The sequence below is a fragment of the Chiloscyllium plagiosum genome, unplaced genomic scaffold (assembly GCF_037043375.1).
Source record: "Chiloscyllium plagiosum isolate Xiang-an unplaced genomic scaffold, Cpla_swu_hap1 HiC_scaffold_51, whole genome shotgun sequence".
NCBI lineage: Eukaryota > Metazoa > Chordata > Chondrichthyes > Orectolobiformes > Hemiscylliidae > Chiloscyllium > Chiloscyllium plagiosum.
The window spans coordinates 1,046,963-1,060,992 of record NW_028270189.1 but is presented as its reverse complement, the minus strand read 5'-3'; the positions used below and the strand labels follow the sequence as shown (position 1 = coordinate 1,060,992).

The following is a 14,030-nucleotide window of genomic DNA, read 5'->3' as shown; positions in this document are numbered from 1 at the left end:
GCTGCAATATGAGAGGTGCAACGCAGGGAGGGCGCAACTAAGCTGCAATATGAGAGGTGCAAAGCGGGGAGAGCGCAACTACGCAGCAATGCAAGATGTGCAACGCAGGGAGGGCGCAACTACGCTGCAATATGAGATGTGCAACGCAGGGAGAGCCCAACTACGCTGCAATATGAGAGGTGCAACGCAGGGAGAGCGCAACTACGCTGCAATATGAGAGGTGCAACGCAGGGAGAGCGCAACTACGCTGCAATATGAGAGGTGCAACGCAGGGAGAGCGCAACTACGCTGCAATATGAGAGGTGCAACGCAGGGAGAGCGCAACTACGCTGCAATATGAGAGGTGCAACGCAGGGAGAGCGCAACTACGCTGCAATATGAGAGGTGCAACGAAGGGAGAGCGCAACTACGCTGCAATATGAGAGGAGCAACGCAGGGAGAGCGCAACTACGCTGCAATATGAGAGGTGCATCGCGGGGAGGGCGCAACTACGCTGCAATATGAGAGGTGCAAAGCGGGGAGAGCGCAACTACGCAGCAATGCAAGATGTGCAATGCAGGGAGGACGCAACTACGCTGCAGTATGAGAGGTGCAATGCAGGGAGGACGCAACTATGCTGCAGTATGAGAGGTGCAACGCAGGGAGGGCGCAACTACGCTGCAATATGAGAGGTGCAACGCGGGGAGGGCGTAACTACGCTGCAATATGAGAGGTGCAACGCAGGGAGGGCGCAACTACGCTGCAATATGAGAGGTGCAACGCGGGGAGGGCATAACTACGCTGCAATATGAGAGGTGCAACACAGGGAGGGCACAACTACGCTGCAATATGAGAGGTGCAAAGCGGGGAGAGCGCAACTACGCAGCAATGCAAGATGTGCAATGCAGGGAGGGCGCAACTACGCCGCAATATGAGAGGCGCAACTACGCCGCAATGCAAGATGTGCAACGCAGGGAGGGCGCAACTACGCTGCAATATGAGAGGTGCAACGCGGGGAGGGCGCAACTACGCTGCAATATGAGAGGTGCAACGCGGGGAGGGCGCAACTACGCTGCAATATGAGAGGTGCAACGCGGGGAGGGCGCAACTACGCCGCAATATTAGAGGTGCAAAGCGGGGAGAGCGCAACTACGCAGCAATATGAGAGGTGCAACGCGGGGAGGGCGCAACTACGCTGCAATATGAGGGGTGCAACGCAGGGAGGGCGCAACTACGCTGCAATATGAGAGGTGCAACGCAGGGAGGGCGCAACTACGCTGCAATATGAGAGGTGCAACGCGGGGAGGGCGCAACTACGCTGCAATATGAGAGGTGCAACGCAGGGAGGGCGCAACTACGCTGCAATATGAGAGGTGCAACGCAGGGAGGGCGCAACTACGCTGCAATATGAGAGGTGCAACGCGGGGAGGGCGCAACTACGCTGCAATATGAGAGGTGCAACGCAGGGAGGACGCAACTACACTGCAATATGAGAGGTGCAACGCAGGGAGGGCGCAACTACGCTGCAATATGAGAGGTGCAACACAGGGAGGGCGCAACTACGCTGCAATATGAGAGGTGCAACGCAGGGAGGACGCAACTACACTGCAATATGAGAGGTGCAACGCAGGGAGGGCGCAACTACGCTGCAATATGAGAGGTGCAACACAGGGAGGACGCAACTACGCTGCAAAATGAGAGGTGCAACGTGGGGAGGGCGCAACTACGCTGCAAAATGAGAGGTGCAACGTGGGGAGGGCGCAACTACGCTGCAATATGAGAGGTGCAACGCGGGGAGGGCGTAACTACGCTGCAAAATGAGAGGTGCAATGCAGGGAGGGCGCAACTACGCTGCAATATGAGAGGTGCAACGCAGGGAGGGCGCAACTACGCCGCAATATGAGAGGTGCAACGTGGGGAGGGCGCAACTACGCTGCAATATGAGAGGTGCAACGCGGGGAGGGCGTAACTACGCTGCAATATGAGAGGTGCATCGCGGGGAGGGCGCAACTACGCTGCAATATGAGAGGTGCAACGCAGGGAGAGCGCAACTACGCTGCAATATGAGAGGCGCAACACAGGGAGGGCGCAACTAAGCTGCAATATGAGAGGTGCAAAGCGGGGAGAGTGCAACTACGCAGCAATGCAAGATGTGCAATGCAGGGAGGGCGCAACTACGCTGCAATATGAGAGGTGCAACGCAGGGAGGGCGCAACTACGCCGCAATATGAGAGGTGCAATGCCGGGAGGACGCAACTACGCTGCAATAGGAGAGGTGCAACGCGGGGAGGGCGCAACTACGCTGCAATATGAGAGGTGCATCGCGGGGAGGGCGCAACTACGCTGCAATATGAGAGGTGCAAAGCGGGGAGAGCGCAACTACGCAGCAATGCAAGATGTGCAATGCAGGGAGGGCGCAACTACGCTGCAATATGAGAGGTGCAACGCAGGGAGGGTGCAACTACGCTGCAATATGAGAGGTGCAACGCAGGGAGGGTGCAACTACGCCGCAATATGAGAGGTGCAACGTGGGGAGGGCGCAACTACGCTGCAATATGAGAGGTGCAACGCAGGGAGGGTGCAACTACGCCGCAATATGAGAGGTGCAACGTGGGGAGGGCGCAACTACGCCGCAATATGAGAGGCGCAACTACGCCGCAATGCAAGATGTGCAACGCAGGGAGGGCGCAACTACGCTGCAGTATGAGAGGTGCAACGCAGGGAGGGCGCAACTACACTGCAATATGAGAGGTGCAACGCAGGGAGGGCGCAACTACGCCGCAATATGAGAGGCGCAACTACGCCGCAATGCAAGATGTGCAACGCAGGGAGGGCGCAACTACGCTGCAATATGAGAGGTGCAACGCAGGGAGGGCGCAACTACGCTGCAATATGAGAGGTGCAACGCAGGGAGGGCGCAACTACACTGCAATATGAGAGGTGCAACGCAGGGAGGGTGCAACTACGCCGCAATATGAGAGGTGCAACGTGGGGAGGGTGCAACTACGCCGCAATATGAGAGGCGCAACTACGCCGCAATGCAAGATGTGCAACGCAGGGAGGGCGCAACTACGCCGCAATATGAGAGGTGCAACGCAGGGAGGGCGCAACTACGCCGCAATATGAGAGGTGCAACGCAGGGAGGGCGCAACTACGCTGCAATATGAGAGGTGCAACGCAGGGAGAGCGCAACTACGCCGCAATATGAGAGGTGCAATGCCGGGAGGACGCAACTACGCTGCAATATGAGGTGCAATGCAGGGAGGGCGCAACTACGCGGCAATATGAGAGGTGCAACGCAGGGAGGGCGCAACTACGCCGCAATATGAGAGGTGCAACGCAGGGAGGGCGCAACTACGCTGCAATATGAGAGGTGCAATGCAGGGAGGGCGCAACTACGCTGCAATATGAGAGGTGCAACGCGGGGAGGGCGCAACTACGCTGCAATATGAGAGGTGCAACGCGGGGAGGGCGCAACTACGCTGCAATATGAGAGGTGCAACGTGGGGAGGGTGCAACTACGCTGCAATATGAGAGGTGCAACGTGGGGAGGGCGCAACTACGCTGCAATATGAGAGGTGCAACGCAGGGAGAGCGCAACTACGCTGCAATATGAGAGGTGCAACGTGGGGAGGGTGCAACTACGCCGCAATGCAAGATGTGCAACGCAGGGAGGGCGCAACTACACTGCAATATGAGAGGTGCAACGCGGGGAGGGCGCAACTACGCTGCAATATGAGAGGTGCAACGCAGGGAGGGCGCAACTACGCTGCAATATGAGAGGTGCAACGCAGGGAGGGCGCAACTACGCTGCAATATGAGAGGTGCAACGCAGGGAGGGCGCAACTACGCTGCAATATGAGAGGTGCAACGCGGGGAGGGCGCAACTACGCTGCAATATGAGAGGTGCAACGCAGGGAGGGCGCAACTACACTGCAATATGAGAGGTGCAACGCGGGGAGGGCGTAACTACGCTGCAAAATGAGAGGTGCAACGTGGGGAGGGCGCAACTACGCTGCAATATGAGATGTGCAACGCAGGGAGGGCGCAACTACGCTGCAATATGAGAGGTGCAACGCAGGGAGGGCGCAACTACGCTGCAATATGAGAGGTGCAACGCGGGGAGAGCGCAACTACGCTGCAATATGAGAGGTGCAACGCGGGGAGGGCGTAACTACGCTGCAAAATGAGAGGTGCAACGTGGGGAGGGCGCAACTACGCTGCAGTATGAGAGGTGCAACGCAGGGAGGGCGCAACTACGTTGCAATATGAGAGGTGCAACGCAGGGAGAGCGCAACTACGCTGCAATATGAGAGGTGCAACGCGGGGAGGGCGTAACTACGCTGCAAAATGAGAGGTGCAACGTGGGGAGGGCGCAACTACGCTGCAGTATGAGAGGTGCAACGCAGGGAGGGTGTAACTATGCCGCAATGCAAAATGTGCAATGCAGGGAGGGCGCAACTACGCTGCAATATGAGAGGTGCAACGCAGGGAGGGCGCAACTACGCTGCAATATGAGAGGTGCAACGCAGGGAGGGCGCAACTACGCTGCAATATGAGAGGTGCAACGCAGGGAGGGCGCAACTACGCTGCAATATGAGAGGTGCAACGCAGGGAGGGCGCAACTACGCTGCAATATGAGAGGTGCAACGCAGGGAGGGCGCAACTACGCTGCAATATGAGAGGTGCAACGCAGGGAGGACGCAACTACACTGCAATATGAGAGGTGCAACGTGGGGAGGGCGCAACTACGCTGCAATATGAGATGTGCAACGCAGGGAGGACGCAACTACGCTGCAATATGAGAGGTGCAACGCGGGGAGGGCGCAACTACGCCGCAATATGAGAGGTGCAAAGCGGGGAGAGCGCAACTACGCTGCAATATGAGAGGTGCAACGCAGGGAGGACGCAACTACGCTGCAATATGAGAGGTGCAACGTGGGGAGGGCGCAACTACGCTGCAATATGAGATGTGCAACGCAGGGAGGACGCAACTACGCTGCAATATGAGAGGTGCAACGCGGGGAGGGCGCAACTACGCCGCAATATGAGAGGTGCAACGCAGGGAGGGCGCAACTACGCTGCAATATGAGAGGTGCAACGCAGGGAGGACGCAACTACGCTGCAATATGAGAGGTGCAACGCAGGGAGAGCGCAACTACGCTGCAATATGAGAGGTGCAACGCGGGGAGGGCGTAACTACGCTGCAAAATGAGAGGTGCAACGTGGGGAGGGCGCAACTACGCTGCAGTATGAGAGGTGCAACGCAGGGAGGGCGCAACTACGCTGCAATATGAGAGGTGCAACGCAGGGAGAGCGCAACTACGCTGCAATATGAGAGGTGCAACGCGGGGAGGGCGTAACTACGCTGCAAAATGAGAGGTGCAACGTGGGGAGGGCGCAACTACGCTGCAGTATGAGAGGTGCAACGCAGGGAGGGTGTAACTATGCCGCAATGCAAAATGTGCAATGCAGGGAGGGCGCAACTACGCTGCAATATGAGAGGTGCAACGCAGGGAGGGCGCAACTACGCTGCAATATGAGAGGTGCAACGTGGGGAGGGCACAACTACGCGGCAATATGAGAGGTGCAACGCGGGGAGGGCGCAACTACGCTGCAATATGAGAGGTGCAACGCGGGGAGGGCGCAACTACGCTGCAATATGAGAGGTGCAAAGCGGGGAGAGCGCAACTACGCAGCAATATGAGAGGTGCAACGCGGGGAGGGCGCAACTACGCTGCAATATGAGAGGTGCAACGCGGGGAGGGCGCAACTACGCTGCAATATGAGAGGTGCAACACGGGGAGGGCGCAACTACGCTGCAATATGAGAGGTGCAACTCGGGGAGGGCACAACTACGCGGCAATATGAGAGGTGCAAAGCGGGGAGAGCGCAACTACGCAGCAATGCAAGATGTGCAATGCAGGGAGGGCGCAACTACGCTGCAATATGAGAGGTGCAATGCAGGGAGGGCGCAACTACGCGGCAATATGAGAGGTGCAACGCAGGGAGAGCGCAACTACGCTGCAATATGAGAGGTGCAACGCGGGGAGGGCGCAACTACGCTGCAATATGAGAGGTGCAACGCGGGGAGGGCGCAACTACGCTGCAATATGAGAGGTGCAACACGGGGAGGGCGCAACTACGCTGCAATATGAGAGGTGCAACTCGGGGAGGGCACAACTACGTGGCAATATGAGAGGTGCAATGCAGGGAGGGCGCAACTACGCGGCAATATGAGAGGTGCAACGCAGGGAGAGCGCAACTACGCTGCAATATGAGAGGTGCAATGCAGGGAGGGCGCAACTACGCTGCAGTATGAGAGGTGCAATGCAGGGAGGGTGCAACTACGCCGCAATGCAAGATGTGCAATGCAGGGAGGGCGCAACTACGCTGCAATATGAGAGGTGCAACACGGGGAGAGCGCAACTACGCTGCAATATGAGAGGTGCAAAGCGGGGAGAGCGCAACTACGCCGCAATATGAGAGGTGCAAAGCGGGGAGAGCGCAACTACGCCGCAATATGAGAGGTGCAAAGCGGGGAGAGCGCAACTACGCTGCAATATGAGAGGTGCAACGCGGGGAGGGCGCAACTTCGCTGCAATATGAGAGGTGCAACGCGGGGAGGGCGCAACTTCGCTGCAATATGAGAGGTGCAACGCGGGGAGGGCGCAACTACGCTGCAATATGAGAGGTGCAACGCGGGGAGGGCGCAACTACGCTGCAATATGAGAGGTGCAACTCGGGGAGGGCACAACTACGCGGCAATATGAGAGGTGCAAAGCGGGGAGAGCGCAACTACGCAGCAATGCAAGATGTGCAATGCAGGGAGGGCGCAACTACGCTGCAATATGAGAGGCGCAACTACGCCGCAATGCAAGATGTGCAACGCGGGGAGGGGGCAACTACGCCGCAATGCAAGACGTGCAACGCGAGGGAGGGGCGCGACTCTGTCGCGAGTGAGCGGCGCGGGCGTAAAGGATACGGCGGTGACCCAGAAGCCGGGGATGTCCTCGATGAGCCGGTTGCGGCGCTCGAAGTGCGGCCGCCGCAGCTCGCCGTACTTGCGCTCGACCCGCAGGATCTCCTCGCCGGCGCGCTCGTTCAGCGCCTCCAGCTCGCGCTGGCACGCGTCCACCGCCTCGAGCGCGCGCTGCGTCTCCCCCGCGGCGGCGGCGGCGGTTGCCACGGCGACCTGGGCCGGGGTCGTCGTCGTCGTCGCCGCCGCCGCGGCCGGCGTTGCCAAGGCGACCGGGGTTGCCGGGGAGACGGGCGGCGCATGCGCGCCCGGCTTGGTCGTCGTCGTCGCCGTCGCGGGCGAGGACGGCGGTTGGTCCCCGCGCTCTGGCGCCTCCAGACGCGGCAGCTTCGCTCCGGGAGCTCCCCCTCCGCCGCTCATCGCCGTGAGTTTTGTCTTTCCTTGTTATTTTTTTTCCTTCGGAGGAGGAGGAGGAGGAAATTTAAATATCGCTCCGCGCGCGTTTTCTGGGGTTTTTTTCCCCCCCCGCCCGAAAAAAAAAACAACTTCTCGAACTTTCGACGCCGCTCCCTCGTCGCCAGGTTTATCGACCGCTCGGTTTATTTTTCCTCGGCGTCCTCCCTTTTTCCGAAGGTTGTTTATTTAATTCCTACTTTTAACCCCTCCCCCGCTCGCTCTATCTCTCACTCTCTGCCTCCGTCTCCGCTCGGCACCCGCCAGTAAACGCGACTGCCATTGGTCCGGCGCCACTCCAATCGCAGGCGCCCTCTCGGCGTCCGCGGGTGGGAGGCGCCGCCTGATTGGCAGTCTCTCCCCTCCCTCATCCGTCTTCCGCCTATGGGCGAGCGTCTCTCTCTCTCTCCCCCCCCCTCCCCTCCAAACCACCCCCGTGATGAGACGGGCGCTGCTATTGGTTGGGCTCCCCTGTGCGGCCCCGCCCCTTTCGTCCTCCGCGGGTGAGGCGCCGTCTGATTGGCAGCCTCCCGCCGCCCCCGCCGCGCGCTCCCTTCCACGCGTATCCAGCCCCGCCCCCTCGTCTTCCGCCTATGGGCGGGCGTCTCTCCCCCGTTTCCCCCCCGCCCGTTATGTGACGGGCGCTGCTATTGGTTCGGCTCCCCGCCCACGGTCCAATCGGGGGTGGGGTGGGGGGCCTCTCATTACGCGGGGAACGCTCCCTTCACGTTACGGTCGCGCTCATTGGTTGCTCCCACCACTGGACGCGAGCTCCAACGCCGCCAGCCCTCATTGGCCGGACGGGGGCCGATCCCGCCCCCCCAAGTCTCCTCCTCCTCGTCCAATGGGCGGCGGCCTTTCATCCGCGCGCTGGTGGCCACCCTTGAAACGGGCGCTTCCATTGGTCGGCTGGCACCAGCCAGCTTTGACCGCGTGACCCCCGGGCGATTTCCCCATTGGCTCAGCAGCTGTCACCTCCCCTTCAATCGGCGGCGCCGACTCAAGGGCGACACCCGCTCGGTTTAAGAGCGCTCTCCGGATTGGCCAAGCCGTTGGCTTACGTCTGTTCCGGCGGAAGTGACCCTGAGATTCTTCCCCGGGTCGGGGTTAATCTTCTGCTGAATTTCCGGGGGATTTAAATTAACCGCAGTCCGCGATTATCTTTATCTTCCAGGATTTGGATTGGTCAAGGAAGTGTGTTAAGGTCAAGGGTCAGCTTCATCTCTCAGACCGGAAGTTGGGCAGCACCTCAACCCCAATGGTCAACTATACCCACACTGGGAGCACCGTGCACAGTTCCCCATCTCAGTATCCCTCGGTCAGACCCACACTCGGAGCACCGTGCACAGTTCCCCATCTCAGTATCCCTCGGTCAGACCCACACCCGGAGCACCGTGCACAGTTCCCCATCTCCCTATCCCCCTCGGTCAGACCCACACTGGGAGCACCGTGCACAGTTCCCCATCTCCGTATCCCTCGGTCAGACCCACACCCGGAGCACCGTGCACAGTTCCCCATCTCCGTATCCCTCGGTCAGACCCACACTCAGAGCACCGTGCACAGTTCCCCATCTCCCTATCCCTCGGTCAGACCCACACTCGGAGCACCGTGCACAGTTCCCCATCTCCGTATCCCTCGGTCAGACCCCACTGGGAGCACCGTGCACAGTTCCCCATCTCCGTATCCCTCGGTCAGACCCACACTCGGAGCACCGTGCACAGTTCCCCATCTCCGTATCCCTCGGTCAGACCCACACTCAGAGCACCGTGCACAGTTCCCCATCTCCGTATCCCTCGGTCAGACCCACACTCGGAGCACCGTGCACAGTTCCCCATCTCCCTATCCCCCTCGGTCAGACCCACACTGGGAGCACCGTGCACAGTTCCCCATCTCCGTATCTCTCGGTCAGTCCCACACTGGGAGCACCGTGCACAGTTCCCCATCTCCGTATCTCTCGGTCAGACCCACACTCGGAGCACCGTGCACAGTTCCCCATCTCCGTATCCCTCGGTCAGACCCACACTCGGAGCACCGTGCACAGTTCCCCATCTCCGTATCTCTCGGTCAGACCCACACTCGGAGCACCGTGCACAGTTCCCCATCTCCATATCCCTCGGTCAGACCCACACTCGGAGCACCGTGCACAGTTCCCCATCTCCGTATCCCTCGGTCAGACCCACACTCGGAGCACCGTGCACAGTTCCCCATCTCCGTATCCCTCGGTCAGACCCACACTGGGAGCACCGTGCACAGTTCCCCATCTCCGTATCCCTCGGTCAGACCCACACTCGGAGCACCGTGCACAGTTCCCCATCTCCGTATCCCTCGGTCAGACCCACACTCGGAGCACCGTGCACAGTTCCCCATCTCCGTATCCCTCGGTCAGACCCACACTCGGAGCACCGTGCACAGTTCCCCATCTCCGTATCCCTCGGTCAGACCCACACTGGGAGCACCGTGCACAGTTCCCCATCTCCGTATCCCTCGGTCAGACCCACACTGGGAGCACCGTGCACAGTTCCCCATCTCCGTATCCCTCGGTCAGACCCACACTGGGAGCACCGTGCACAGTTCCCCATCTCCGTATCCCTCGGTCAGACCCACACTGGGAGCACCGTGCACAGTTCCCCTCTCCGTATCCCTCGGTCAGACCCACACTCGGAGCACCGTGCACAGTTCCCCATCTCCGTATCCCTCGGTCAGACCCACACTGGGAGCACCGTGCACAGTTCCCCATCTCCGTATCCCTCGGTCAGACTCACACTCGGAGCACCGTGCACAGTTCCCCATCTCCCTATCCCTCGGTCAGACCCACACTCGGAGCACCGTGCACAGTTCCCCATCTCCGTATCCCTCGGTCAGACCCAGACTGGGAGCACCGTGCACAGTTCCCCATCTCCGTATCCCTCGGTCAGACCCACACTGGGAGCACCGTGCACAGTTCCCCATCTCCGTATCCCTCGGTCAGACCCACACTGGGAGCACCGTGCACAGTTCCCCATCTCCGTATCCCTCGGTCAGACCCACACTCGGAGCACCGTGCACAGTTCCCCATCTCCGTATCCCTCGGTCAGACCCAGACTGGGAGCACCGTGCACAGTTCCCCATCTCCCTATCCCTCGGTCAGACCCACACTGGGAGCACCGTGCACAGTTCCCCATCTCCGTATCCCTCGGTCAGTCCCACACTGGGAGCACCGTGCACAGTTCCCCATCTCCGTATCCCTCGGTCAGACCCACACTCGGAGCACCGTGCACAGTTCCCCATCTCTGTATCCCTCGGTCAGACCCACACTTGGAGCACCGTGCACAGTTCCCCATCTCCGTATCCCTCGGTCAGACCCACACTCGGAGCACCGTGCACAGTTCCCCATCTCCGTATCCCTCGGTCAGACCCACACTGGGAGCACCGTGCACAGTTCCCCTCTCCGTATCCCTCGGTCAGACCCACACCCGGAGCATCGTGCACAGTTCCCCATCTCCGTATCCCTCGGTCAGACCCACACTCGGAGCACCGTGCACAGTTCCCCATCTCCGTATCCCTCGGTCAGACCTACACTCGGAGCACCGTGCACAGTTCCCCATCTCCGTATCCCTCGGTCAGACCCACACACGGAGCATCGTGCACAGTTCCCCATCTCAGTATCCCTCGGTCAGACCCACACTCGGAGCACCGTGCACAGTTCCCCATCTCCGTATCCCTCGGTCAGACCTACACTCGGAGCACCGTGCACAGTTCCCCATCTCCGTATCCCTCGGTCAGACCCACACTCGGAGCACCGTGCACAGTTCCCCATCTCCGTACCCCTCGGTCAGACTCACACTCGGAGCACCGTGCACAGTTCCCCATCTCCGTATCCCTGGGTCAGACCCATACTCGGAGCACCGTGCACAGTTCCCCATCTCCGTATCCCTCGGTCAGACCCACACTCGGAGCACCGTGCACAGTTCCCCATCTCCGTATCCCTCGGTCAGACCTACACTCGGAGCACCGTGCACAGTTCCCCATCTCCCTATCCCTCGGTCAGACCCACACTCGGAGCACCGTGCACAGTTCCCCATCTCCGTATCCCTCGGTCAGACCTACACTCGGAGCACCGTGCACAGTTCCCCATCTCCCTATCCCTCGGTCAGACCCACACTCAGAGCACCGTGCACAGTTCCCATCTCCGTATCCTTCCGTTAGATGACACTAAGTTTGGTGGAGTAGTGGATAGTGAAGGGGACTGTCAGAGAATACAGCAGAATATAGACAGACTAGAGAGTTGGGCAGAGGAATGGCAGATGCAGTTCACTCCGGACAAATGTAAGGTGATGCATTTTGGAAGAACCGTTTCCAGAGCGAACTGTACAGTAAATGGAAAAGCCCTGGGGAAAATTGATGTACTGAGTAATCTGGGTGTTCATGTCCATTGTTCTCTGAAGATGGCATTGCGTGTCAGTAGAGTAGTCAAGAAGGCATACGGCATGCTTTCCTTCATCGGATGGGGTATTGAGTACAAGAGTTGGTAGGTCATGTTACAATTCTATCAGACTTTGGTTCGGCCACATTTGGAATACTGCATACAGTGCTGATCGCCACATTCCCAAAAGGATGTGGATGCTTTGGAGGGGGTGCTGAGGAGGTTCACCAGGATGTTGCCTGGTATGGAGAGCGCCAGGTATGAGGAGAGATTGTGTAGATTAGGATTATTTTCATTGGAAAGATGAAGTTTGAGGGGGGACCTAATTGAGGCTTACAAAATCATGAGATGTATTGATTCGGAGATGCCGGTGTTGGACTGGGGTGGACAAAGTTAAAAATCACACAACATCAGGTTATAGTCCAACAGGTTTAAATGGAAGCACTAGCTTTCGGAGCGACACTCCTTCATCAGGTGGTTGTGGAGGACAATTTGTGAGACACAGAATTTATAGCAAAAGTTTACAGTGTGATGTAACTGAAATTACACATTGAAAAATACCTTGATTGTTTGTTGAGTCTTTCATCTGTTGGAATACCATAATAGTTTCACTTCTTTCACATGTCAATCACAAAACCTTTTTATTAAAAGTTACATTCTCAGGTTAACTGTAACAATGGGTGTTATCCAGATAATATGTTGAAGGTGTTAGCCCCCTGTGTTCTTGTCTGTGCCATAATAGGTGTAGACAGGGTGGATAGCAAGAAATCTCCTCCCAGAATGGAGGACTCAATTGCTAGGGGTCATGAGTTCAAAGTGAGAGAGGAAAAGTTTAGGGAGATATACAGGGAATGTTCTTCACGCAGAGGGTGTTGGGTGATTGGAGGGAACAGTAGCGTCATTTAAAATATATCTGGACAGTTAGATGAATGGGCAGGGAGCAGAGGGATACTGATCCTTAGAAACTAGGCGACGGGTTGAAATAGAGCATCTGGATCGGCGCAGGCTGGAGGGAGGGGCGGTGCTGAAAGGCCTGTTTCTGTGCTGCAAGGTTCTTTGTTGTTTGTATTATAGCAGAGGGTGCAGGTGAGCTGGAGCGGAAGGCTTGTGTCTAAATGGAGCTCCCATCGGTAACGAGCAGCACTTTGGTTTCTGGCATGCACAGAATCTTGGCCATCAATAATGTGGATGGTTCTCGGGTAGCTGGATGCGATGGGGCTGTAAACACGAGAGAACTATTCAGGACTCCAGGAGCTCTCTCTTCTCTGCAGAGGTTACCGCCTGAAGCCCGAAGAAAAGCCGTTTTTGTTTGTTCCAACAGCTGCTAAAATCCGTGACATTTAGTCGATATGTCAGAGACCCTTTTGTCAGTGAACTTGCAGCCACCCTGTGCCTCTTGCAAGCTAGTGGAAGCATTTGGAAAAGGAGAGGCTTTACAACAAGCAGAACTGTGACCCGGCGAGCTAAAGCTGCAAACTCTTTAAACCCTGTCCACAGCCACACTTTCACAAGCTCAGCTACTCAAGGTCCAAGACGACGGATGCGTTAAAACAGTTTATCCTGTTTTGCGCGTTAAGTGTCCCGTTTTGCACATGAAATGATATCTTGAAGGTACAATATTGAATTAGATTAGATCAGATTCCCTACAATGTGGAAACCGGCCCTTCGGCCCACACCAACCCTCCAAAGAGTAACCCACCTCGACCCATTTCCCTCTGACTAATGTACCTAACACTACGGGCAATTTAGCACAGCCAATCCACCCGAACCTGCACATCTTTGGATTGTGGGAGGGGGGAAACTGGAGCACCCAGAGGAAACCCACACAGACACGGGGAGAATGTGCAAACTCCACACAGACAGTTGCCTGAGGCTGGAATCGAATCTGGGATCCTGGCGCTGTGAGGCAGCAGTGCTAACCACTGAGCCTCCGTGCTCAGACAAAGACAGCTAAGTGTCAAAGAATGGGTATTGAGGCTATTAGATTTCAGAGAGGATCCACTTAGACACATCCGAGTAGGTGTACAGACTGTCGCACGGGAATAATGAGCTCTGGAATTGAGGGTCGGAATCGACCACAGGTTAGGAAGACCACCGTACCTCTCCAGGTAATTATTGAACTTTTAGCCAGCTACGTCAGAAGGTGAGCAGCTAGAGTGCCTGAAGTGTCCATGTACCAGAGCATCCAAATGAAATAAAATGGCAAGTTTCATTAGA

General features: G+C 57.7%; 2 protein-coding genes and 1 long non-coding RNA gene across 3 annotated transcripts in view; 2 read left to right on the top strand and 1 right to left on the bottom strand.

Annotated features, from left to right (window-relative positions):
- Positions 1-7,667, bottom strand: part of LOC122546727 (protein SET-like) — a 29,084-nt gene extending 21,417 nt beyond the window's left edge. The window contains exon 1 of the mRNA XM_087985277.1: positions 6,965-7,667. Coding sequence (XP_087841403.1) covers positions 6,965-7,378 — 414 coding nt within the window. The 5' untranslated portion in view covers positions 7,379-7,667. The remainder of the gene's footprint in view (positions 1-6,964) is intronic.
- On the top strand, positions 7,275-14,030 carry LOC148134933 (uncharacterized). Its single transcript, XR_015755554.1, has 2 exons — positions 7,275-7,382; positions 12,891-14,030. It is a non-coding gene; the product is annotated as an uncharacterized LOC148134933 (long non-coding RNA).
- Positions 7,851-14,030, top strand: LOC148134934 (uncharacterized). Its single transcript, XM_087985299.1, has 3 exons — positions 7,851-8,315; positions 10,539-11,918; positions 12,888-14,030. The coding sequence occupies exons 1-2, from the start codon at positions 7,851-7,853 to the stop codon at positions 11,598-11,600; spliced, it is 1,527 nt and encodes a 508-aa protein (XP_087841425.1). The 3' UTR covers positions 11,601-11,918; positions 12,888-14,030.